Below are 24930 nucleotides of genomic sequence, written 5' to 3' on the forward strand. Positions count from 1 at the left end.
CAGTTTATTTTGTAGCTCGAGTACAATGAGAAAATTGTTTTATTTTGTGAGTAATTATTTTATTCGGAGATGGCATGTTATGTTAAGCACTGTTAAAGGTATTAATTGAAACTAGTGTATTAAGTGACACCAAAATCAATTCTGGATATAATGTTTATTCTTTACTGCAGATGTACCCCTGACGAAGGCCGTAGGGCCGAAATGCATTGGGTTACATGCATCTATATGAAGCATGGGGACTCATGGTGCTGTATTTAAAGGCTTCGGCATGATACACGCATTTGTACAATGAAGTTACAGTGTTTTTACCTTCATGAACTCAATAAAACTTCCAAACAAAAATGGACTAAAAATGGATTACGATGATTTTTTATCATCCGAAGGGTGGTTGCATCTTGTGTCTGATACACGTTTGATATCAGCAATATGTTAAAAAAAAAGAGAGATAATTATGCCAGCCTTCTCTAATCACATTCCAATTCATAAAAAATACACATATGCCAGAAAATGGGCTGTAGCCCAGGCTCCAGAATTATACAAAAATCACGTAGGATGGGATGAGGACTCTTCTCATCATAAAATCCAGTTAAAAAATCAACCTACTGCACAGAGGAAGTATCCAGTTAAGCAAGAAGCTACAAAACAGGTCAGGGAGATCTTAGATCAACTTGAATACCAAGGGGTGATTGAAACATGCACCTCATCTATGAAAAATCCTTTGTTTCCTGTCTCTAAGCCAGACAATACATATCGTCTAGTTTTGGACTACAGACACTTAAACTCTTGTTGTAAAACTTTTGCAGTACAAAATGCACACAGTACAGCACTGATGAATAGCATCGTGTGCAAAAAATATAAGACCACATTAGATATTTCTCACCGTTTCTTCTGTCAAAACATTGTACCAGAAAGTAGGTACTTGACCGCTTTCTCAATAATGGGGACACAGAGACAATTTTGCCGTCTCCCCCAGGGATTCAAGAATAGTCCAGGGTTATTTTCAGACAGAGTAACAGAGTTACTACAAACGTATGATGATGAGGCATTATCTTATGTCTATGACATCTATCTTACAGACGATGATTTGGACGCGCACTTGAAAAGAGTGAACACCATAATACTTGGGTTCGCTTGTGAAAGGTACAAATTCAATTTTAAGAAATCACGAATTGCCCACCTCAACGTCCTATTCTTAGGATACAAGTTATCAAGTGAAGGCAAAAGCCCGGCAGCCAACTTTCTAGAGAAATGTGCACTGCTTCAACCTCTAAAAAGGCTGAAAAACTTACAATCAATTCTAGGTGTCCTGAATTTTGGTAGAACTTATGTTCTAAATTACGCAGAAAGGGTTAGACCCCTCTAAGAACTAATCAAACCTGATTTCAAACCAACTAATTGGACTCAAGAACACACAGAAATTTAGCGTTCAGTGCAAACAGACATGTTAGCAAAAACACAATTACAGACACGCGACAATGTGCGCAATCTTGTAATCCGAATTATCAAAGGGAGATGCGGATTCACATACCTAACCTTTAATGAAGGTGAAAAGGTACCAATAGCTTAACATACACACTTGTACACACAAGCTGAAATGAAATTCACTTCTACAGAAAAGATTCTGACAGTGGTTCAAACTGCAGTAGCAAAAGAGAGAGCTCTCGCGCAGGGTAAACGCATATTGATCGTTACACCTGTACCTGCCGTAGAGGCAGTAACAAAAGCGAGCATTCCAAATGCTAAGGCTTTACATCCGAGATGGATACAATGGGTTAACTCTCTTGCTGCAACAGACGTTGAATACGTTTTTGACCAATACTTGAAGACACAAGAATTTCTCCAATATGAACAAGAATGTCCTCTGCCGACTGAAATTCTGCCTCTAGAACATTACGGATGTATAATCTATACACAGCCAGCAATTGGGGGTAAACAAGCCTATAGTGCTGCAGGTCGCTGGCGTGAAAGTAAATTTAGACCTATGGTCACTAAAACTCAATCACTCGGAGACTGTACAGCTCAGCGAGCTGAACTACAGGCTTTCAAGATGGCGCTTGAAATTAGCGATGGCGAATTCCCCACACTCATAGTTTGCGACTCGTATTACTGCGTCCAATCTTACAATGAATATCTGCAGAACTGGGTTCAAAACGGTTTCAAATATGCAAAAGGTGGCACAATTAAGCATAAAATGCTTTGGGAACAAGTAGTTCTATTACAAAAAGAACTACAAAAGACTCACGTGATTCATACACTGAGTCATCAGCGTGATGGAATTCACGTTGCAGGGAATTCATTGGCTTATGAAGCCACGAAGGCAGCTGTGCAAACGGTTTCCGTAGCTGCAATCACTCGTTCAAAAACAAAAATAGACGGTGAAACAATGCTAGCCGTAAATGTCTCAATGAAAGGCAGCTATGCAGCGTTACCTCTAAATTATCCACTTGGATATACATACATAATTGATGCAAACTCAGTTCCTTTTGCTCGAATCCCTGGAGTGGGGGATAGAGTAATTCCAAATAGGAACCAAAGAGGTGCTTTGGTACACGAAGCACATATGGGAGAGGGTCTGACACATCAAGGGATTTTAAAATCTCCAATATAATTAGAAGAGATGTACAGGTGGCCGGGAATGAGGGTCGAAGTTTACAAATTCGGAATTAACTGTGATACCTGTTACAGAGATCATAGCTTTGAAAGCCACCAGGTACCTGACTACAGTGTAGCCAGCCCAGTACAGACACCATTGTTAGACAGCATTAGACTTTCTACATGCAGACGTCACCATGGACGGATGCGCTCCCACAACTATTAGGACAAGAATAATTTGGATGTGGCCTCAGCACTCGGCTAATGCCCGAACTGTTATAAGAGATTTGCAAGTCTTTATCGGCACATACGCAATCGGCACGCTGCATTCTGACCAGTCCTGCGTTTAGCTCCAAGCTTACAAAGAGGCCATGGTCAGCTTTGGCGTTGCATTGCGGTACTCAAGTCCATTCCATCCGGAGGGAAATGTGGTAGTGGAAAGAAAAAAACGTGACATAAAGCAATCTATAACAGCTAGGGTATTAGGCTCGGGTGACGGGTGGGTCAAACATATAATAAATGTCCAACGTAGTCTTAATAATCTGCCAAGAAATTCTCTGGGGGGAATCACTCCATATGAATTACTATTTGGTACTAGAATGCTCATCCAGGATCTTGATTGTCAAACTTCAGTGGTGGAACAAAAACCCTTTGATATCAAAGACCGTTTGGCTGTTTTACAGGACTTAAATGAAACAAGAAGAGGCCTGAGTAACACAACACAAAAGCCAACGACAACTGAAGAAAAACCACTTGTCCCAGCAAGGCCTGTCTGGATTCCAAAGATTGGGGATCTAGTCAGGGATAAGATCGCGGTGAAGAAGGAAATTGGGCCTTCTTCTAGAAAAGCAGTACCTGTCTTAGTAATCCACGGAACAAGATCAGTGTTACTACCGCCCCTTGCTGGAAAAAGGGATAACAGAATTGCGTCCATCGACCTGGTCAAACCACATCATGTGGCCGATAATAAGTAGTAGGCCCAGTGGACTCCTAAGATGTAGCAGACGACCAAATCTTGCTACAATCCAAAAGGTTCAAACTGAAAGACTTATCACCTTTGATAAACCTGCAGTAAGAAAAGAAGGACTATGCAACAAAGCAATAAAACTTGTACCTCTTGAGACCCAAATACCAGTTCGTCAAGAAACACCTGTCTATAATGATATAGCCTCTGACTATACTAATATGACAAAGGAAGAAAAAGCTCCAGCGATTCCGAAAAATCCGGATGCAATCCCAACAATTGGCAGAACTGCCTCTGGCTATTTCATCAACTTTGATACATTTTCTGAGGATCCCAGTGAACTTGAAACTACGCCAGCACATAAAACTTTCAAAGAAAAAATAACAGAACTCCTTCATCAACTAGAAAAAACATACCTGGTTTCACCATGGGTTGAATTTTGGATTGTGTTAGGTGTACTTTTTCTCCTGCTCTGGCTCATTCTTGTTTTAAGTTTGGGAAAGATGATAGATGGAAAATACAGTACAATGGACACAGCAAGTAAGAACATCAACTTGCTCCTGAAACCTCACAAATCATCTCATCGTGAACGAAGAGACCTGTCATCAGTGAACATCACAGCCGTTCCTATAACTGTTGGTATAGCATGGGACACAACTGATAATGACATTTATGGCCCGGTGGAACTGTTGAAGATTCTACACCAGTTTCAGGTTTCTTTGAGTGACTTTGTCTCACCCAGCACATTTTCTGTTGATTGGGACTTTGAAACTGTTATTAACATGATGACAGATTTAGAAATGTCAGCTAAATTCACAAAACATGAATACTTAGAAGGTTCATCAGATTATGAACAAATGTATTGTTTTAATCATTATGGTCACCATTACTTGCACAAATCTGCAAACCCTAGAAATGTTTTTACTTACAATCAATGGGAACATTGTCCAACGCCGCCAAAGGGCAGCTCAAAAACATTTTATGAAAAGTTTCCATACTTCTCAGGTTTTAATGTCACAAATCCAGAAACGTTTTATTTCAAAAATATGAATAAGACAGAAATGAAAAACATGCTGACCAATACTAAACAAATTTATTCTGCGAACTTTTATGCTCAGCTGTCTACATTAGGTTTTATCTTTTGGAAATAAACATTGAGACAAAAACTGTTTGGGGCACAAAAGATTGGCAACTGCAAATTATGTAACAAATACAGTAAATCGGTCATCATACAGGAAAAGCTGACACAACAGAATTGCGATCAATCTAAAGGCCCTCATTATTGTTTTATCAACATTTTACTCATGAAAAGAAAATCTAAACATAATTCAGTGTTCATTGTTAATTGTGCTTTGAACAAAACAGCTGTTTCAAGTTAACTACTCCAAAATAAACATGAAATATAAAAAAACATAACAGATAACATGTGTGATATGGTACAATATTGCTATTTCATGATTCTGGTGACATTTGCAAACCACTCTGGCAATACTCTACTATATTTTGCAGTTACCCTTTAGGTATCATATAAAGGAGTAGTTTACAGTTTGTTTTGTATGGTACTTTTACTTTCCTATTCAAGCTATGCAACCATATTAATTTGATGCAACTATAAAGCACATCCAAAGATATCATATGCTATTTTTACAGATGGGATAAGGGTCCATAATCTGTATTCATACCCTCATGTTGGCTGCCTGGGTAATCCACATTTAGAAACCTACTTTCCAGCCACAACCCCAAGTGTTCCCTTATTCTATTGCGAGTTGAGATCAAACTGTCCGTGGAGGCCTTTAGTGTTGTTGAGATCTCCAATGAGGACTCACATGCTCATTGTGGAACCAACACAGGTACTAGTGCTTTAGGCTAATCTGGATGGCATCAGCACCTGCAAGGCCCTGATGGACTATGAAGATGGAATGGAGCTGGGTGACCACCCAGTGAGACATATCACGGTCTCTTCAATCTATGACTAAATATTTTACTACAAACTCTGAGCTTAAAATCAAAATTATAATTTTTAATTTGTGATTTTCACAAGGTGTATACAGTTCATTGGAAATAGCCATGGGTGAGAATTTGTTATTGTCTTTTGGATCATTGTGGATAGCTGGTACTCTAACTGTCTTCCGGACAGCGAATCTCACACTGTGGGTATGGGGACCCGATGTGTCTCTTAAGGTCTGTAGTTGACTATCTCTCTATGTAATGCAATGCAGTTTAAAAGCTCAGTGGAATTGCAATCTTCAGTATGCACGATGAGCACTTACACTTTTGATGGAATAAAAAAGAATCTAGTACAAAAAAGAAAAGGATTCAAGTTGATTTTTCACTGCCACTTTAGTTTTTACTTCATCCAACTGCCCACTTTTGTTAACTACGTACTTACATGGGCTACTGTGTAGCTTTGAAATCAGTGGTTTGCTACCATGGAGGTTCACAAACATATAAATTAACGTATCGCAAAATTATATGACTATTCCAGTGTCAAGGGTACCTGCAAAGCAAGGGGGTAATGAATGACTTAAAGGTTTGTGTATTGATTTCGTGGGTACAGAGGGGGTACACCAACCTTAGTGCGTCATAAAACTCCAGAGATCTGGTTACTGGCTGCTGAACTGCTTGATGGTCTGGCAGACTTGGTCAGTGCGATCCATGGCATTTATAAAGCACCTTAACCATTAAGTCATCTATGCACTTTGTGAAGACTCAGCACAGACAAAGAGTGCAGCAAAGCATTAGATATAAAATGTAATAAAAGTTAGTCTCACCTGCACTTGCAGCAATCAGTCTCCCAGTCATCCCATCTCCATCAGTTGTGCAGAGTGAGAGGGTCTAGAGAGGGAGCAAGCTGCCGTCAGTGATGCAGGACTCATTGACTAGTTAAAGGGGATCCCACAAAGGGCATGGCAAACAACAGCAATAGGCCAGGCAGTAGAGTATCAGTAGGACCTCACTCTTTGTCATAGCCAGGAGGTAGTTGGCTGCATGCTGACTTCTCGCTCAGATGTACCACAACAATAAGGAGCAATGTGGGTCCAAGACAAAGGGATGATTAGTGAGTGGCTGGTAGCTCCAGCATATATTCCTCAAGCAGGGCAGCTGGACGCACGCCAATTGTTAATCACAGTCTTATGAATTCCTAAATTCCTAAATGCATATAGCCGGCCATTAAGGACAGTTCATGCTTTTCCTTCACAGAGTGACAGGTCAGAGCAGGAGCTTCTGTCTACACACAACTGCGCTGGTAACTATTGTGGCTGCTCAGGTAAATACTATGATGCTAATCTGGTTGGAGGCATAGCCCATTTCTTCCACATAGGGTAAAGCAAAAGAGAGCAGGAAGCAAAAGTTGAAGGTGGGTTGTCCCCAGTGGGCAGCACTCGTTCTCCATCTCGCAATGCCTTTCTCAAAGTAAAATACATGTTTGCAGTAATTAATTGGTATGAATGAATGAATGAATATGCACTTATATAGCGCATGCCTGCCAGAGGGCATCCCAGCGCTTAATGTGGCGCCTCAGTCAGCAAGCACAACTCAGGAGAAAAGGAAAGTTTTCAGCTGTTTCCTGAAACTAAAGTAGTTAGGTTCCAGGCGGATATGCTCAGGAATTCGGTTCCATAGCTGCCGACCTCCTGTTCGAACTCGCTTAATCATAGGCACTATGAGTAAGCAATTATGATTGGATCTCAGCATCCTGCTAGGGCGATAAAGTTGAACCATAGACTGGATCAAAGGGGAGCCTTTTGCGGAGATGGCTTTGTGAACAATGCACATCACCTTAAAGCCAACTGTGGACTGAATGGGAAGCCAATGCAAACTGATAAGGGCTGGTTTGGCTGAACTGCATTTAGGGATGTTCATTAATAGACGGGCAGCACAGTTCTGAACGATTTATAATCTGTTGGTAGTTCCCTGGGGTGCACCGAGGTACACTGTGTTTGCATGGTCCAGTCACAAGAGTATCAGCTCCTGCACTAACACGCATCTAGCATCAAAGAGAAGAAGAGGAAGGATCTTCCTTATCATCCTGATAAGTCCATGACAACTAGCTGCAACTTTACGAGCCTGTTCTTTTAAATCTAGCTTACAATCGAGCCAAATTCCCAGACTCTTAATCTTAGTTTTTGGAACAATGTGAAGGACCCAGACAGCTGGGCCATGATGCATCAATACTGGCAGGGATAGCATGCCGAAGAAGCATAAGTTCTGTTTTAGCTCCGTTTAGTTTCACAAATTACTTATCCATCTATTCAGGGATCTTTCCCAAGCATGATGTAAGACCAGGCTCAGATTTGTCCTTCCGACTAAGGGAGACCACTAATTGCGTATCGTCGGCATAAGTGATGATCTGGATCCCCCAAGGATACACCAATTCAGCTAAAGAACTCATGTAAATTTTGAACATGGTGGGACTTAGTGATGATCCTTGGGGGACTCCACACAGCAGAGGGATATGCTCTGATGCAACTTCGCCTTCATAGACGCAGAAGCAGCGATTTTCAAGGACGGACTGAAACCAGTCCAACACGGCTCCTGCCACCCCCACCTCCTTAAGTCTCTGAATCATAAGTTGATGATTGACAGTGTCAAAGGCTGCATTAAGATCTAACAATATCAGAGCAGCGCAGCCTCCGTCATCCATGATTTTCCTGGTCTCTTCTATCACAACAATAAGGGCCGTCTCAGTACCCTGTTGACATCTAAAGCCTGTTTGAGGGGGATGCAGACACTTATTGTCTCCCAGAAATGTTGACAGGACCGAATTGACATGTTTTTCAGCTAACTTCCTGATTCCAGGCAGCAAGGAAATGGGCCGATAGTTTGCCCAGTCCTCCAGGTCAAGTCTTGTCTTTTTTAAGAGTGCCTTGACCCTAGCCTGTTTCCAAAGAGGGGGCACCACCCCGTTAAGGAGGGAGGAATTTATCACATCCAGTATGACTGGAGAAACTATTTTGGGGATTAGATTTAGAATGGACGGAGGGGCAGGGTCTGTGAGAGAGCCTGATTTCAGTTGTCTGAGGAGTTCATGCGTGGATGATAAGGAAAAAGAGGGACACTTTTTCAACAAGGTTAGCTGTTTCGAGATTACACCGTCATTAATGGTGTTAGGATGTGAAAATGTCTTGTAGATCTTCTGGACTTTAGCCGAGAAATACTCTGCGATTTCAACACACCGCTGCTGAGAGCTATCGGGGGCAGAAAAAGGGCTGGGAAGTGTGAGAAGAGATTTTGTGAATTTAAACATTTTGCGGGGGAGTTGCTGCGGAGACAATCTTATCATAGTAATAGCTCGATTGAGCTGCCTTTATTTCTTTTTTGTACAGTTTAATTGCCTCTCTGTATTTGGCTTTTTTATTCACAGAATAATCCGTTCTCCATTTCCTTTCCAATTTTTTGCACGATTGTTTGAGTTGCCTCAGTTTCTGAGAATACCAGGCTTTTTTGTTGATTCCCACTTCATGAAAGGATTGTTTCCTGGGAAGCACTATATCTAGAGAACATTCTGGCCAGTTATTATAATTATTATTGACAATAATGGGGTTTGCCTGAGGTAAGGGCACTGAATTATTTAACTCGGTGATCCACTTTCCTACCGGTAATTTGGACCAGATGCGACTACATTTTCTTATTTTTGCAAGTGGCAACAGGGGGTCAGATAGTACCCATGTTGAGACTAAGAAAGGGTCTGACCAGGGGAGCGGGATAGTGTTAGCCACCGCAAGGTTCTGTATAATAGTAAAAATAGGATCAAGCAACTGGCCATGATCATGGGTAGGGCCACTCACTTTTTGCTTGTGTTGAAATGTGTCCTAGACTTCAATAAGATCAAGAGAAAATTCATCGAAGTGTATATTAAAATCTCCAAGGATAAAAAAATTAGGTAGGCGGCTCACCAAATTGGCGACAATATCTGGGAGATCCTTGCAAAAATGAGTAGATACACCCAGGGGGCGATATATTAAAATTCCTGCAAAGGTATTAGTGGGAGAAAAGCTAATTGAGAAAGCTAAACTCTTACAGTCAGGTAAGGGATTATTAGTAAACCTACAGCTAAAAATATTTTTGTAGATGAAAGCAATGCCCCCGCCACGGCCGCTATCTCGGTCTTGTCTCATAATGACATAATTGGGGGGCAAAGCTCGGACAAGCATGATCAGACTCCTTATTTAGCCAGATTTCAGTAAGAAACAGAACATCCGGGCTATTGTCCTCAATGAGTAAGTGTATCTCAATAGCATGTTTAGGTAAAGATCGGCAATGTAGAAGTAGCATTTTAATTTTATTATTATCATCCGTAACTCCATGGGGTATAAGAGTGGGGCAACATTTAAAATCACAGTGAGTGCAAGGAGGGCTCATCCTATCTGGCATCATAACATAAAAGCACTCACTTTTGATCTTACCTCTAAGTGTGTTGAGCTGTTCCCTGTTATACATATGTCTAACAGAGGAGAGTTCAACAAGGGTTCAGGCCCCTGGGCCTGGTCTGGCATGGAAGGGCGCAGACGGGCTTTCCTTTGGTGCGCCGGCGGCACGCCTGCTGCGCGTGTCTACTGCACGGAAGCATCATCGGCGTTGTTTTTAAGCCGAGTGATCATGTCAGCGTCTACAACTAGAGCGTTGACCTAGATTAATGTGCAATGAGAATCCCCCCCTCGAGCATTGGACACAGCTCGTGATCCCACCCACAAGTTTAAACACACGCAGTAACCCTACAATTTGACCCACCTATTGTGTTTGCAAAGCATTTATTTGTATAAACAAACATGAAAGGGCCTACATCGGCCCCATGAACCCGGATTCAATTTGCAACTGAAGGCCATTGGGCAGTTCCTATGTCTGCACCTAGGTACTTCAAAACCTACCAAGCAGTGACAATCAGGCAGTGCTCGGCCGGTGATAACTAACGGGTGCTACACAATTAGGACGAAGACTGGTGATACCAACAGGGTCTCTCCTAAAGACTTTTCCTAGGGATGCCTCTGAGGAGCACACATCTCTAGTTTGTAGGGTCTCTAGGTATTCGAGTCCCCTCAAACTATTACAGGAAATTAAAAATCAGAGTGGGAACTTTGAGGACACAGGATGAACTGGTGAGGAGAATAGCTCATTGAGGTTGTCTGGGACTTTCGTCCTTACAGAAATGCATTGCCTTATGCTTGTTAATACCAAAAAAGTATCACCTCTTTTGTAATACATTTCTGTAGATACTCCTTAAACTCTCCCCAAGGAATACTGGCTAGTCTCAACTAATCACAATCTATGTATTTTACATATACGATGGTTTACAACATTAACATATAGATTGCATGCTCTTAGAACTAATTCATGCTTTGTGAATCAGGTATAAACTATGCAAATGCACATTTAGATTTTTCCAGATATCACATATGCATTGAAAAGGTGTTGTCAGTTGGCTGTATGGTGCTTTCCCTAAATTGCAGAATTAATTAATTAGACAACATATTTGTTTTATCAGTAGGCAGGTATAGCCTGTTCTTGATAGAATGCAGGACTCACTGGCAACAAGCGACCATTGAAATGGAAGGATTGCCCTATTTTACAATCCAAGCCATAGTATAAGAATCAAAGAGGTCATCGCTTAGAATATGTTTCTGCCCTTCTGTACGGGAGATCATTATCTCAAAAATGCCTTTAAATATCAACATAAGTTTGTTGAAATGAGCAGATAAGTGACGGCTTCTGTGATCTGTGCTCCATACACAGCTTGTCAGACATGATAAGCGATGCTGTACTCAGAATCATATTAAGGCTGGCATTCGGTTCTTTGGGGAGGGCAGTTAGGCACCATTACAGGAATCTAATCAGAGTGGCATTAAGGCTTGAACAAGTCCTTAATATGGTTTCTAATGAGCATAAGAATATGGAAATTCATATTAAAAATAATTGCTCACATTTGTGTTTGTTATGTAACGAACATTTCTCCTCTTCCATGCAACTTGTTCAAGGAGTAGTATAAGCCAGCCTTTTCTAATAAAATCTATCTGGAATTCTGTGAAATTCACATCCACCTTTCTTGATTTAACTGCCTCGGTGTTCTTTAGGAATACTTTTTCATAAAAAGACAATAGATGTTGTATAGCTGTTAGGGTTTGATCTCTGACAACTCCGTATGAAGGTGAGTGATTCAAGAATAAAGAGCCGGGTTTACAAAGATTCTTCTGCAAGCAACCGTGACTTACAGCCATGTCAGAGGTCGGACCCAGGTTAACAATCCGAAGCGGCGCCCTTCAAAGCACGAGGAAGCGTTTCAGAGTTTTAAAACATGAACTTTAGAGAAGCACAGAATAGGTAGATCAGTATTCCTTACATCTACAAATGAATGTTGCAGCACAAGTGTGGCGCCTGGGGAACGATGAACCTTCTACCCCCCTCATAAAGGGCCTTATGAATTACTCCTGAACATCTGTTGGTAAGTCGAATTTACTCATGAAAAACAGCTGTCTGAATCAGGCCGTAAGTCTGCAATAATATCCTCTGAGCTCAGGGTTTGCCTCCCGCCTGTATGTGTTAAGCATGTGGTTTGATGTCACCAACTCTCTGAAACCTAATGTCGCATTTGGTGGGATTTAACATTCTTTAACAGAATAAAGCCCACAGGATCGGTGTGCTTTGCTGATTAGTGTTACTAGTATAGGGCTAGATGCACTAAGCCTTTAACAGTCACATTTGCAACTGTTAAGATGCTTTTTCCTATGTACTAATCCCATTTTAGGAGACTGAAAGGTTATTCTGACTCTTAAAATGTGATTCCAAATGAATACCGATTGGGTGTTTGGAAGGGGTGTGTTGTAGGTCCATCAGTATGTTACGTATCAATGTTTTCTGACCGAAAACCAGTTGCAAAACATTGATATTTTACCAACATCTTAAATGATATGCAATGCATTCACAAAAGGAAAACGGTCCCTTTGGGATCCCTTCGTGAAAATAACCAAAAAGGTTTGTTAAAGAGTAGATAGTGGTCCAGGGGACCAATGCCAACTCTAAAAAATACAAACTGAAAAACAAAAATATTATTTTAAAACAACATCACATTTTCTTAAGAAAAATTTTATTTGCTTTATTAGAAAGCAATGACAGACATCGTCATAGGCTGACCTCAGCAGGCCACCATCCCTGTGATGACCTCCAATTGTAGTGACTCACAATTTTTGATCTACTTCCCTTAGAAACTATTGATGTGTGCTCCATGTCAAGAGTGCTCATGACTGGATGGTATTGTCTTGGAGGTCATGTCAAAGAGCCTGGCACCGGTCCAGCAACTGTTGTGTGCTGCTCTTCATTTGTTACACCCCCTTGAGTTAGAGCGGGAATCTTTCCCACTCTGGTGCACGGGTGGCTACTGTTCTGCAAGTGATGTGCATCAGTTGCAGAACCAGCACTTGGGAAACAACTTCCAGGTTTCCCTGCAAGTGCAAAGGGGCTGAAAACAGCCCCGTTCTGTGGGCTGTAAATCAGCCATCTTGCCAAAAAGTACAGATGAAAAAAATTTCACCAATGTCTATTTTTTCCAACATATTTTCCGATTTTCTTTATTTTTACAATGATTTTCTTTTGGAAACCCTTGAGTGATCTTCAAAAATGACCCCTTGCTGATTTCAGAAGTGTATCTACTTTTCCGAAGTGTATAACTTTCCCATGGGTTTCAAACATGTTTTTACCATTAACTGCAAGTAGAACGGCTCACAGAAATCTGGAAAAATGGAGTCAATCAAAAGACCACAAAAACTGTGGTAAAAATTTATTTTTTCAAAGAACCTGTTTGTTCCTGAAAGTTGGAAAGATGGTAATACCACAACAGCAAAACTTTAATTGGTGCTGTTTTTAGAAAACAAAATATAGGCTTTCTTGCACAGAACCTTTTCCCCAAAAAACACAAATTAGCTATATTTGGGCTATTTTCTCAGTTCCCTGATGGGATTTAATGTTCATGAGGTCGGTCGGATTCTGACCCACTATGATTTGGAATTTTAAACACCGAACTATTAGTACATAAATTGTTTTTTAAAATTCTTTACTAGTCTCAAAAATACTAGTAGGACACTGCAATCAGTATTTTGTGCGTAGTTGAACGGATTTATTAAAAAACACAGTGGAACAACGCTTCACTCCTCTCCAGGCACACAGAAAGTTTACATTTTTTTTAGAAAAAAAACAGTTACCTTTACTGCTGGATTTTATTTTTACATCCCACTTACCTTCTCTGCGGGCCACCCTCCTCCTCACCTCGATGTCTTCTTCTTTCCGTCGTCCTCCTCGTGTCCCCTTACTTATTGCGCCTTACGTGAACGGCGCATGCACAGTTCATGCAAGATGTAATACAAGGGGGGACGCAAGAGGGAGGTCGACGGTAAGAAGGAAACACCGAGGCGAGGAGGAGGGTGGCCCGCAGAGAAGGTAAGTGGGATTTTTTTTTTTAAATTGAAAGGTTGCTGGCCTTGACTGAGGGGCGTACCACGCTCCTCCATGGAGTCGGAGTTTTGCCGCAACTTCACGGCCCCAGCGGAGCGCTGAGTTGGTAAAACTCCTCAAACTCCGCTGGTGGAGTAGAGTACTCGGCCCAGGGTTAATTAGTACATCTCACCATTACTGAATCTTGTAAAATAAATGTATATCAAATTCATGTCTATGAAGTGCTGACTATGTCTATGAAGTTCTGACCATCTTTAGTTTGGCCAATGAATGTGATTAGAGATGTTACACCTAAATGTTAAAAATGCTAGTTTATTTACAGCCGCGGCCGGTAGTGGGAGTACCGGCCGGGGGGTGACGTGGGGAGGGGGAGGGGCTGGGTGGGGGGTAGTAATGTATGGATTACGGACGTTAAAAGGTAAGTAAACATAAAAATAAATAAAACCAATTTCGTTGCACAGACTACATCGCATTTGGTGATGCAGTGTGTGCAACGAAATTCGTTTTATTTATTTTTGTTTACTTACCTTTTAAAGTCTGTAATCCACACATTACTACCCCCCACCCTGCCCCTCCCCCTCCCCACGTCACCGCCCGGCCGGTACTCCCACTACCGTCCGCGGCTGTTTATTTATTAGAGAGCGCTGCACATCACCATAATGCAACTATAGAGCACTGTATATCTGCATACAGCTGTAAATATCAAGATACTGGAGTGTAGTAGGAGTCTATCTAAATATGTGACTTTTACCCCAGTGAAAAGTTACTTTTCAAGATTTTCTTGAAGTACAGGGGTTGGGTTATTTCATTGCAGGTGTGGTTCAGGGCATTCCAGAACTTTGAACCATGAACTTTCAGTTCTGCCTATATTTCAGTCCACCATTTTGAGATGGACTCACAATTTACTAACTATTTATTGTCAGAATTTTTAAGTAACCTGCCTACTAACTCCTTTATGTCTGTTTTATGTTAACTGTATAATACAACATGTGCTATTTATTTTTTTAGTGAAATGAAGCAGAAACTCGAAGAAGAAGGTAGCAAGTGCTCAATCCTGGCGAAACAGCAAAAGTTTAACGAGCATTGCTGTATCCGCTGCTGCACGCCATTCACATTCATCATCAACAGTAAGCGGCAGTGCCTAGACTGCAAGTACAACATCTGTAAGAACTGCAGCTCCTACCAGAAGAAGGAAAGGGCCTGGATCTGCACTGTATGTCAGCAGACAAGGTAAGGATGTGTTAGAATGTTCAAACCATCACCAAGCAATCTTGATGAAAGCCATCTATGGGTCAGATGCACAAAGCCATTTTCTGATTGCAAAGTCTGCAATTAACAAAATCACATGGTCCGCAGCCATAAACTGTATTTTTGGTATGTGTTAAACCCATTTTATGAGTTGCAGAATAGGTTTACAGGGAGACACCCGAAAGGGACAGTCTCTCCTAATTATGTTTCTGCATGGCTTTTGTCTATAGTTTGCAACGGACATTGTGGTCACACACTATTGATCAGCTACCAGCACCCCAAAGGAGGTGATACCTGATTTGCAATGTAGGTGTCCCATTTGTTGTTTTGCAACCCCCCCCCAATCTCCCCCCCCCGTGGGTGGAGAATTGTTGATACAACCTACTGATACATAGGTTGCATGCCAAAATTAAGACTGATGGCAAAAAGTAGTGTTCAAATGTAGGACCAATTTTTGCTACCAGTTTTTTAGTACATCTGGTCCTTATATTCCTTTGAAATTTGACGGAGAGCTGTTCAGGAAATAATGGAAACCACAGAAGAAAAGTAAAAGATAGCCCTGTAAATTGAACACGAACTACTCTAAGATGCGTAGACTTGAGTGAAATTCTTTCTATATAACACAGGTAATGACTTCCATTGAACACAAAACATATCTAATCACTATAAACCCCTCATGTGCAATGGGAAATTCAGGCTCACGAAAATGCATTTCGAGACAAACGGGCACGAACATGCATTATGCAATGTAAAATGGGTGGCATGTGAGGCTAAATAGAAGCAATTATAGATAAAAGAATATAGGAAGATGATTTTTGACAGTATTTCACTTTCTTGCTTATCAACAGACAAGCCTCACTCAGTCTTACCTCCGCCATTGCACAGCCTTGCTCACAAAGTGGGCAAAAAATCAAGTCCAGTATAATATCAACACCAACTATTGCGGGTTTCTAACGCGCTAGAATCGACTCCCGAAGGAGTATCTCTGCGCTATAGACCGCTGGGGAACCCGTCCTGGCTTTCCCTGTGAGATGGTCCCTACTGGGTATCTCCAAGGTGAAACCAGGCATCCCCGGCGTATGTGTGGGGCCATTGTGGAGATGAGGCAAGCTAATGCCCAGAGTTGCCGAGTGTGATCCCTAGTTAGAGTAGGCACCGAGGCGAGAATTATCGAGTCCACTGACCCTGGTCCAAGACCCTGCCGCGTCGGGAATTGAACCCTGGTCCCTGGCTGTCCTCTGCTCCCGGGTCTGCCACCTCTAACCAGTGAGCCACACCACTCCACTCAAAGTACATGTAGTTCACAAGGCCAAACAGCAGCAGAGTGAAGAAGCTTTGAAAAGAGATGCGTCAGTTCCTGAGACCTTGGGGAGGCGATGCGACAGTTCTGCTGCACGCAGGAGAAGTGATGCAGCGAATCTGGTCTGTAGGGGGTAGTGACACGCCGATTCTTCATGACGGTTCTAGTCTGCATGTGATGCGTTGAGAAAACTTGCTGCATAGGTTCGATGCGTGGAAATCCGGGAATGCATCGGTAATCTATGCAGTGGTGGCGAGCAGCGCTGTGTCAGTTTTCTTCATCCAAAACTCCAGATGCATCAAATTTTGCAACAGTAACAGGCGCTGCAACGGTTTTCGTAGGTGCACAGCGATGCATGGAAATTCTTCTCGCTCTGTGAAGATGCACCAGAAAAACGGCTGCAAGAAGAGCGATGCATCATTTTTGTAGTTCTTCAAGTTCTTTCTCTCTTCCAGCACTCAAACAGCAGCAACATCCTCCAGAGGTCAAATACTGGCACAGGCACCTCCTGGAAGGTCAGAACTCACAGCAGCAGAGGTCAGGGGAGCTGGGGGTGAAGGATTTGTGTCCCTAAGCCTTCAGAACAGGAGGCCAGCACACACCGGCCCATGGAGATCTCCTTCAAGCAGGGGACACACCACACAGTAAAGTCCTTCTCCTTTTCTTGGCAAAAAGACCAACCCCACACAGCAAAGGGGCAGTACTTCTCCTCAGTCTCTCCAGTTCTTCTCCTTGGCAAAGTGTCCTATAAAATTCCAGGGATGATCTAAAAGTCTGGTGTCTGGGCGTCTCTTTTTATACAGTAAACCCCTTTGTTCTCTCCTGGCCCAGGGCTCTGAGCCCAGTCCAAGCCAGTCCTGGTGGGCACATAAAAATCTCCTTACAGTGCATAACACTCCCCATTGTAAGTGTAAGCCCTGGCCCCAGACACACCACGGGGGCAAAGCCATCATTGTGGAAGGCAGGCACAGCCCTATTCAGGTGCAGGTGCTACTCCTCCCTCCACTCCAAATGCATACTCGGCCTATTCAGCCTAGCGCGGACTCATCCAGACTCTCTGGAGCCACTGTACCTCCCCAGCCTCTGTCACTCCAATGCAAGTCAGTCAATACACAACCCAGCAGAGGCACACTGAATGGCTAAGTAAGAAAATACCTACTTTCTAAAAGTGGTATTTTCAAACACAGAATGCAAAATCACCTTTCCTAAAATATGTACCTTTAGAGTCTGAGTTAAGGCATACTAAAATTTATTTTCCTACCTTGTTCCCAGGGGTAGTTATGTTAATAAGATTTTATAAGCAAACTCCCCATTCTATCCTATAGGAACAGATAGCCTTTCAATAGTGAAAAACGAAATTGGCAGTATTTCACTATCAGGACATGTTACACACCTCAGTACATGTCATGTCCTACCTTTTGCATACAATGCACCCTGCCTAGGGGGCACCTTGGGCCTCCCATAGGGGTGTCCTATATGTAAGAACGAAAGAGTAGGGCCCAGCAAGTGGGTGCACTTACCAAGTCTACATGGTAGTTAAGTCTTTAAGCCTTCTTAGCCAACATGTGTTTCGTCGCTGTTACAGGGGATTACCTCGCAACTTCTTCAGGGCTGAGGTCAGTTTCAAGTAGTCTCCTAAATCCGCTGATAATTCCAACCCAGAAGGGGTTCCTATAAGTACTGCTCCTGGAGAAGTAGAACAATTAGTCTTGTGTCCGGAGAACTAAATATGCTTCCAAATATAAGGGAGTTTCTTTTAGAAGAGCTGCCCCATCTGGCAGTATTAGGTAGAACCCTTTGTAACTCCAGGCCGTGGCGTGTTCGCCGTTGGAACTATCACCTGATTTAAGAGACTACTTGAAACTGACCTCAGCCGTGGGGTAATCCCCTGTAACAGCGACAAAACACATGTTGGCTAAGAGGCACCCATAGACGATAATTAATTTACTAAATGCCCTGGTAAGGTGGTGGCCCCTGGGACGGCTGAGGGTCTGCAATGCCCCCCCACCCAAAAGTAAATTAAATCCCCAGGGAGTTGGTGGTCCTCTGGGATTTAATACACCCTAATACAGCCACTCTCACACCAAAGCTTTTAACCAAACAACCACACAAACAGCCACTCACTCACCCATACAGACACACACCCACTCATACAGCCATTCAGACACCCACTCACTCAGCCATACAGTCACTCACACACATACTCACTTACACATACAGCCACTGACACACTCACTTACCAATGCAACTACTCACTCATCCACACAGCTACTCACACACCCACCTATACACCCATATAGCCACTCACACACCCATGCGGCCATTCAGACACCCACTCACACATGGATACATACAGTCACACTGTCACTCACATAATATATGTTAGAAGTAGCATCACTCAGTAGTGCAACTAGTATACTAATTTAACTTCTGTAGTAGGTTTGTATATAAGTTTAACAATCATAAACTCTTAGAAAATACTTCCACCAACTAGATGATGTCATCAGTGATGTAATTTGAATTTTCATCAGTGATGTCACTGACCATGTCATGAGTGATGTAATATGTGAGGTCATAAGCAGGGTATTGTGGGGGTGTAAGTTCTAGATAACTCTGGTCGCTATAACTGCTGAATCTTACTGATTTTGTTTGAGTGAAATTTGAGCCTAACTATAACGTCCCTGTAAGTTTTTATTTTTTCAGTGTGTATATATATATATATTATATATGGCTATATCACCAGTCGGTAGATATAGCTAGGACCTAGTTTCCATAGGAAATCCACAATATTCTATTTGGAATAACTTTGGCGCCGGTTGATGAATCTTTGCAAATTTCTCAAAGAAGATGGCCCGCTCCGCTCCGCTCCTTCCCTGAAAGTTTTGGGGGGATTCCTCAAGTGGGGTCTGAGAAAAAATGGGGGTCCCAAAACGTGTTTTCCCCATGTTATTTTCCATAGGACAATTAGACACGGCTACAGCCCGAACGGCTGAACGGAATTACAAGAAATTTGGCAAAATGGTAGAGTCTGATTTGCAGATCACGCTTTTGCTTAAATGGTGTAAATCCCTTCAGTAGTTCCTGAGAAAATCAAAAGAGAACATATATACTAGTGTATGATGAGGTGTATCGTCACGTGGATGATGTCATCAGTGATGTCACTGACCATGTCATGAATGATGTAATATGTGACATCATCAGCAGTGGATTGCGGGCGCGCAAAATATAGTTAGTACAACTAACTATATTGGAGGAATTTCAATGGTTTTGTATGAGTGAAATGTCCAGCTAACTAAAACACCCCTAAAATCTACAGTTTTTTCAGTGAATTTCAAAGGCTTTTTAAATGCTAATTCCTAACTATATCAGGCCTGAAACCTATGGTTTTTTCAGTGAATATATATATATATATATATATATATATTCACGCTGCTGCTCGTGTGCTACTCACATGGTGGACAACCTTGGAGCGTGAATATATATATATATATATATATATATATATATATATATATATATTCACTGAAAAAACCATAGGTTATAGACCATATATAGTTAGGAATTAGCATTTAAAAAACCTTATTTTACTCACACAAAACCATTGAAATTCCATATATAGTTAGTTGCACTAACTATATATCGCGCACCCGCAATCCACTGCTGATGATGTCACATATTACATCATTCATGACATGGTCAGTGACATCACTGATGACATCACTGATGACATCTCAAATGACATCACTGATGACATCACTGATGACAACATCCAGTGACTGTATGTTTCTGTAAAGTTAAAATATGTCTTACATATTGAAGAATGAGTGGATGTATAAGTGTCTGGACGAAGGATTTAGTAGGTGCATGACTGAATGTATGAGTGAGTGATTAAATGTGTCTCACTGAGTGCATGGGTTAGTGACTAAACTGTCTTAATTTGTGCATCATTATGTCTGTTGTTCTGTAAACTGCTGCATGTGTTGATCAGTAGCTATATGAGTAACTATATGGGTTATTGATTGATTGCCCAAGTATTTGCATGGGAGACTGAGTGTGTGTGTGGCTGGCTGGGAGGTGTGTGACTCTGTACAGATCAATGTGTACTTGTATCAATGATTGTATAAGAGAGTAAGTATGTGTTAGTATATGGTTGAAAACGTAAGGTGCTCTATGTTTAACTGTATAGAGTAGAAAATGGAAGTGTGATTGATTCTTTACAGGACTGACTAGGTGTGTGAGTAACTCCATGGATGAGTGGCAGAGTGTGAGTGTCTGTATAGGTGTATGAGTGCATATGATAGTGTTGTAAAGATGAGTGATTGTATGTATGAATGATTGTATGGGTGAATGAGTGAATGTGTGTGTAGACGTAGGAATCAGTGAGTACGTATGTAGTAACTAGTATTGGTGTGTCAATGGTTTCAAAAATTATACTCTGTTTTTAACACTGAGTGAAACAGAGGTTATATTAAAATGTGAGGAGATGCATTGTATTGTCACATGAATGATATCATCAGTGATGTGGTCATTGATGTCAAATGAGATGTCATCAGTGATGTCATCAGTGATGTCATTTGAGATGTCATCAGTGATGTCATCAGTGATGTCACTGACCATGTCATGAATGATGTAATATGTGACATCATCAGCAGTGGATTGCGGGTGCGCGATATATAGTTAGTGCAACTAACTATATATGGAATTTCAATGGTTTTGTGTGAGTAAAATAAGGTTTTTTAAATGCTAATTCCTAACTATATATGGTCTATAACCTATGGTTTTTTCAGTGAATTTTCAAGGTTTTGTAAATGCTAATTCCTAACTATATATGGTCTATAACCTATGGTTTTTTCAGTGAATTTCAATGGTTTTTTAATAGCAAATATCATAAGCTGTCGAATGTCAAGTACGTGGTAAGTGAAAACATTTTCGTGTTTATGCACACTGATCTGCTTTGAATGGTGCCCCCCCCCCTCATTTCTATTAGGAGTACTCTCTCTTTGCACATAGTGAAGGGTAGTTAACGCAGGCCTTTGCCCCCGTTGTAATACGTCGTGCCTGCTTCTCTCTCCATTTGATTGATTGTTATCCAAGTATTTACTGTTTTGGAATTGGTTCTCTTTGGTTCATTCTCTATTTACAAACAAACACAGAGTCGCAATACTCTGTTTAGTCTTTGCAGATAACGAAAAATCGTGTAAAAAAAAAAAAAAGGAATCGAGCAAAATCAGTAGGCCACTAATGGGATCTCTTTTTGACCTCGCTAAAATAGAAACATTAGGAACAACCCCTCATGACAAATACAAAACTAGTGAAATGAACTGAACTCCACACAATGATGGCTGCAAAACAGCTCGGCTCCGCCACCCACCCCGCCCAAAATAACGATAAAAAGCGGCTGCCATGATTGGTTGCGGAATGGCCACGACGGAGCTACGAAATGGTGCTGCTCTCATGCTAACCCCAGCTTCAGTCTGAAACATCCAGAAACACTGTAGACTACCAATTCGATCAGTTCTGGTAGCGCCCCAATGTAACCCGGTAGAGAAGAACTAGCCCTCCCCTCTTTGACTAATGGTTCTTGTTGCCTGTCCCTTCTGTTGTCATTTAACAGAACTATTTAGCCTGCTGAAAGGGGTTGTGTTCCGACCGCTGGTTGGTGGACACATTTTGACTATATTCTGGACCTGCGTTGTCGCGTAATGCGTCATATGACGCGCCGCGTTAGCGCATCCGGAAGTCATCCGGGGCGCGCAGCGCGTAACGTAAGCATAACGAGTCATGTGACTTGTTAATAAAACTTTTCATTGGTTCATTTTACTTTTCTTATTCTAATGATGAAAGGCTTGGTCATATGACCTAAAAATTACGCTTTTTATTACTTCCGAACATTATTTTTTCTTAAATATATGTTATAATGTTCCAGGCTAATGTACTTTCCCGGAAAATTTACAACTGTCCTGCAAGTAAAATATATTCTTTTTTCGAGAAAAAGAGCGTTTCTTCGTCCCATGACGGAGCCGTTGAGCAAAAGAGGGTCGACCTGCTGTCTTAGTCGCCGATACGCCTGAATATGAGATTCTTATCGATCACTTTATGTTGCAGGAATAGAAAACACAACAGCCCTTGACCATTTATCTTTACTACGTTCCTTCGTATTATACCTTTTACCCTTCATGTAATTGGTCTGCTTTATTTCACTTGCCTTTTAATGATTCTAAAACAGTGACTATTATTAAAAACTTTACCAATGTATATACTACTACCATGTTTTCTTTTAAAAACCTTTATTGTGAAAATTTCATTATACAAATACGAGCCTATAACCACGTGGGCCTGCCACAGAGCAAACTGTAATCGTATATGATGAATAGACATTTACACTGTAGAAGAACGTAACGGGCGGGCCATTAGGTTGCAAGAACTAAGGTGTCTAACAGTTACGGAATCGGTGGACGTACATTTTATAATTAAAATACGACAGGGCCAGTTACAATAAAATTATCTAGATATACATTTGCGGGCAAGTACCATGGGTGACGTTAATTCGAACTTTCAACAGTACAGTAATCAATAACACATCAGAACTTAATATCAATAGGGATGTCGAAATATTCAATCAATTCTCGTCCCCGCCCGCCATGTGCTTCAAAACTGCATACGTATCTCGTGATTTCAAGGTTCTGCAACCAGTACACAACAAGGAGTTACGAGTCCCATTTATTCCGGCGCCATTTTGGGCGAGGACGGGCAGGTCCAGGATATAGTCAAAATGTCTCTACCAACCATCGACTATGATGACGTTCATATGCTGTATTTATTAGAGTAACACTCATCTGTCCACATGAAATTAATTTGCCACAATCTAAACATGTCATTTTAATCTTTCCAAAGTTCTTCTAAATATTTGGGACCGTTTCCCTTGCCTCTGAAGCTCTCAGTGCCACTTCTTTGATGAATGTACCAGCAGGTCAGGGGTTCTCCTCCAAATCTCTCTTTTATGCAGCACTATAATTAATTGGTGCCACCTCTCCATATGACGATGCATGGTATAGTTACCACAACTATATTTTTTTTCGGTTCCTCTGGAGAGTTCATCGTGGCAGATGAAGCGTGTAACGTACCGGGCATTTACCTTTCTTTGCATGTACAGGAAAGGAAAAAAAAATCGAGCGTCCGAGTTCTAAGGTGTCCCAGGGCCATTTTAGTGGACCAGGCCCAAATCCAAAGAACAGCCATCTCACAGGCTAATGGGGCGACCCACGCCGAGTTTCAGCATTGTAGGATGACCACACCAGTACAGCAACTTGCTAGACATCACCTCGGTGCCATCCGAATCTTGGCATCTCAACGCCTAGTGGTATCTTCCATACAGAAAATCTTGTTACGCTGCCTTTGGCCCCATTCGCACATCAGTCCGCAACTTAGACATCACCTCGGTGCCATCCGGATCTTGGCATCTCAGCGCCTTGTGGTGTCAGTCAGAAAATATTGTTGCGCTGCCTTTGGCCCCATTCGCACATCAGTCCGCTACTGACACCATCTCACAGGCCAACAGGGCGCCCCACGCCGACTTTTACCATTGTACGATGGCCACACCAGTGGCACAACTTGCTAGACATCACCTCGGTGCCATCCGAATCTTGGCATCTCAACGCCTAGTGGTATCTTCCATACAGAAAATATTGTTACGCTGCCTTTGGCCCCATTCGCACATCGGTCCGCAACTTAGACATCACCTCGGTGCCATCCGGATCTTGGCATCTCAGCGCCTTGTGGTGTATTCTCTTCAGAAAATATTGTTGCGCTGCCTTTGGCCCCATTCGCACATCGGTCCGCAACTTAGACATCACCTCGGTGCCATCCGGATCTTGGCATCTCAGCGCCTTGTGGTGTCTTCTACTCCGAAAATATTGTAGAAAATATTGTTGCGCTGCCTTTGGCCCCATTCGCACATCAGTCCGCTACTGACACCATCTCACAGGCCAACAGGGCGCCCCACGCCGACTTTTACCATTGTACGATGGCCACACCAGTGCCACAACTTGCTAGACACCACCTCGGTGCCATCCGGATCTTGGCATCTCAGCACCTTGTGGTGTCTTCAAATCAGAAAATATTTTTGCGCTGCCTTTGGCCCCATTCGCACATCGGTCCGCTACTGACACCATCTCACAGGCCAACAGGGCGCCCCACGCCGACTTTTACCATTGTACGATGGCCACACCAGTGCCACAACTTGCTAGACACCACCTCGGTGCCATCCGGATCTTGGCATCTCAGCGCCTTGTGGTGTCTTCAAATCAGAAAATATTTTTGCGCTGCCTTTGGCCCCATTCGCACATCGGTCCGCTACTGGCGCCATCTCACAGGCCAACGGGGCGCC

The 24930-nt window shown here is 42.1% G+C and overlaps 1 protein-coding gene across 1 annotated transcript in view; it reads left to right on the forward strand.

Moving 5' to 3' along the window:
- MYRIP (myosin VIIA and Rab interacting protein) overlaps positions 1-24930 on the forward strand; it is a 1796584-nt gene that overhangs the window by 820458 nt on the left and 951196 nt on the right. Inside the window, exon 3 of the mRNA XM_078663521.1 lies at positions 15005-15226. Within this exon, the coding sequence (XP_078519647.1) occupies positions 15005-15226 (222 nt within the window). The remainder of the gene's footprint in view (positions 1-15004; positions 15227-24930) is intronic.

Source organism: Lissotriton helveticus, chromosome 10, assembly GCF_964261635.1.
Source record: "Lissotriton helveticus chromosome 10, aLisHel1.1, whole genome shotgun sequence".
Classification (NCBI taxonomy): Eukaryota; Metazoa; Chordata; class Amphibia; order Caudata; family Salamandridae; genus Lissotriton; species Lissotriton helveticus.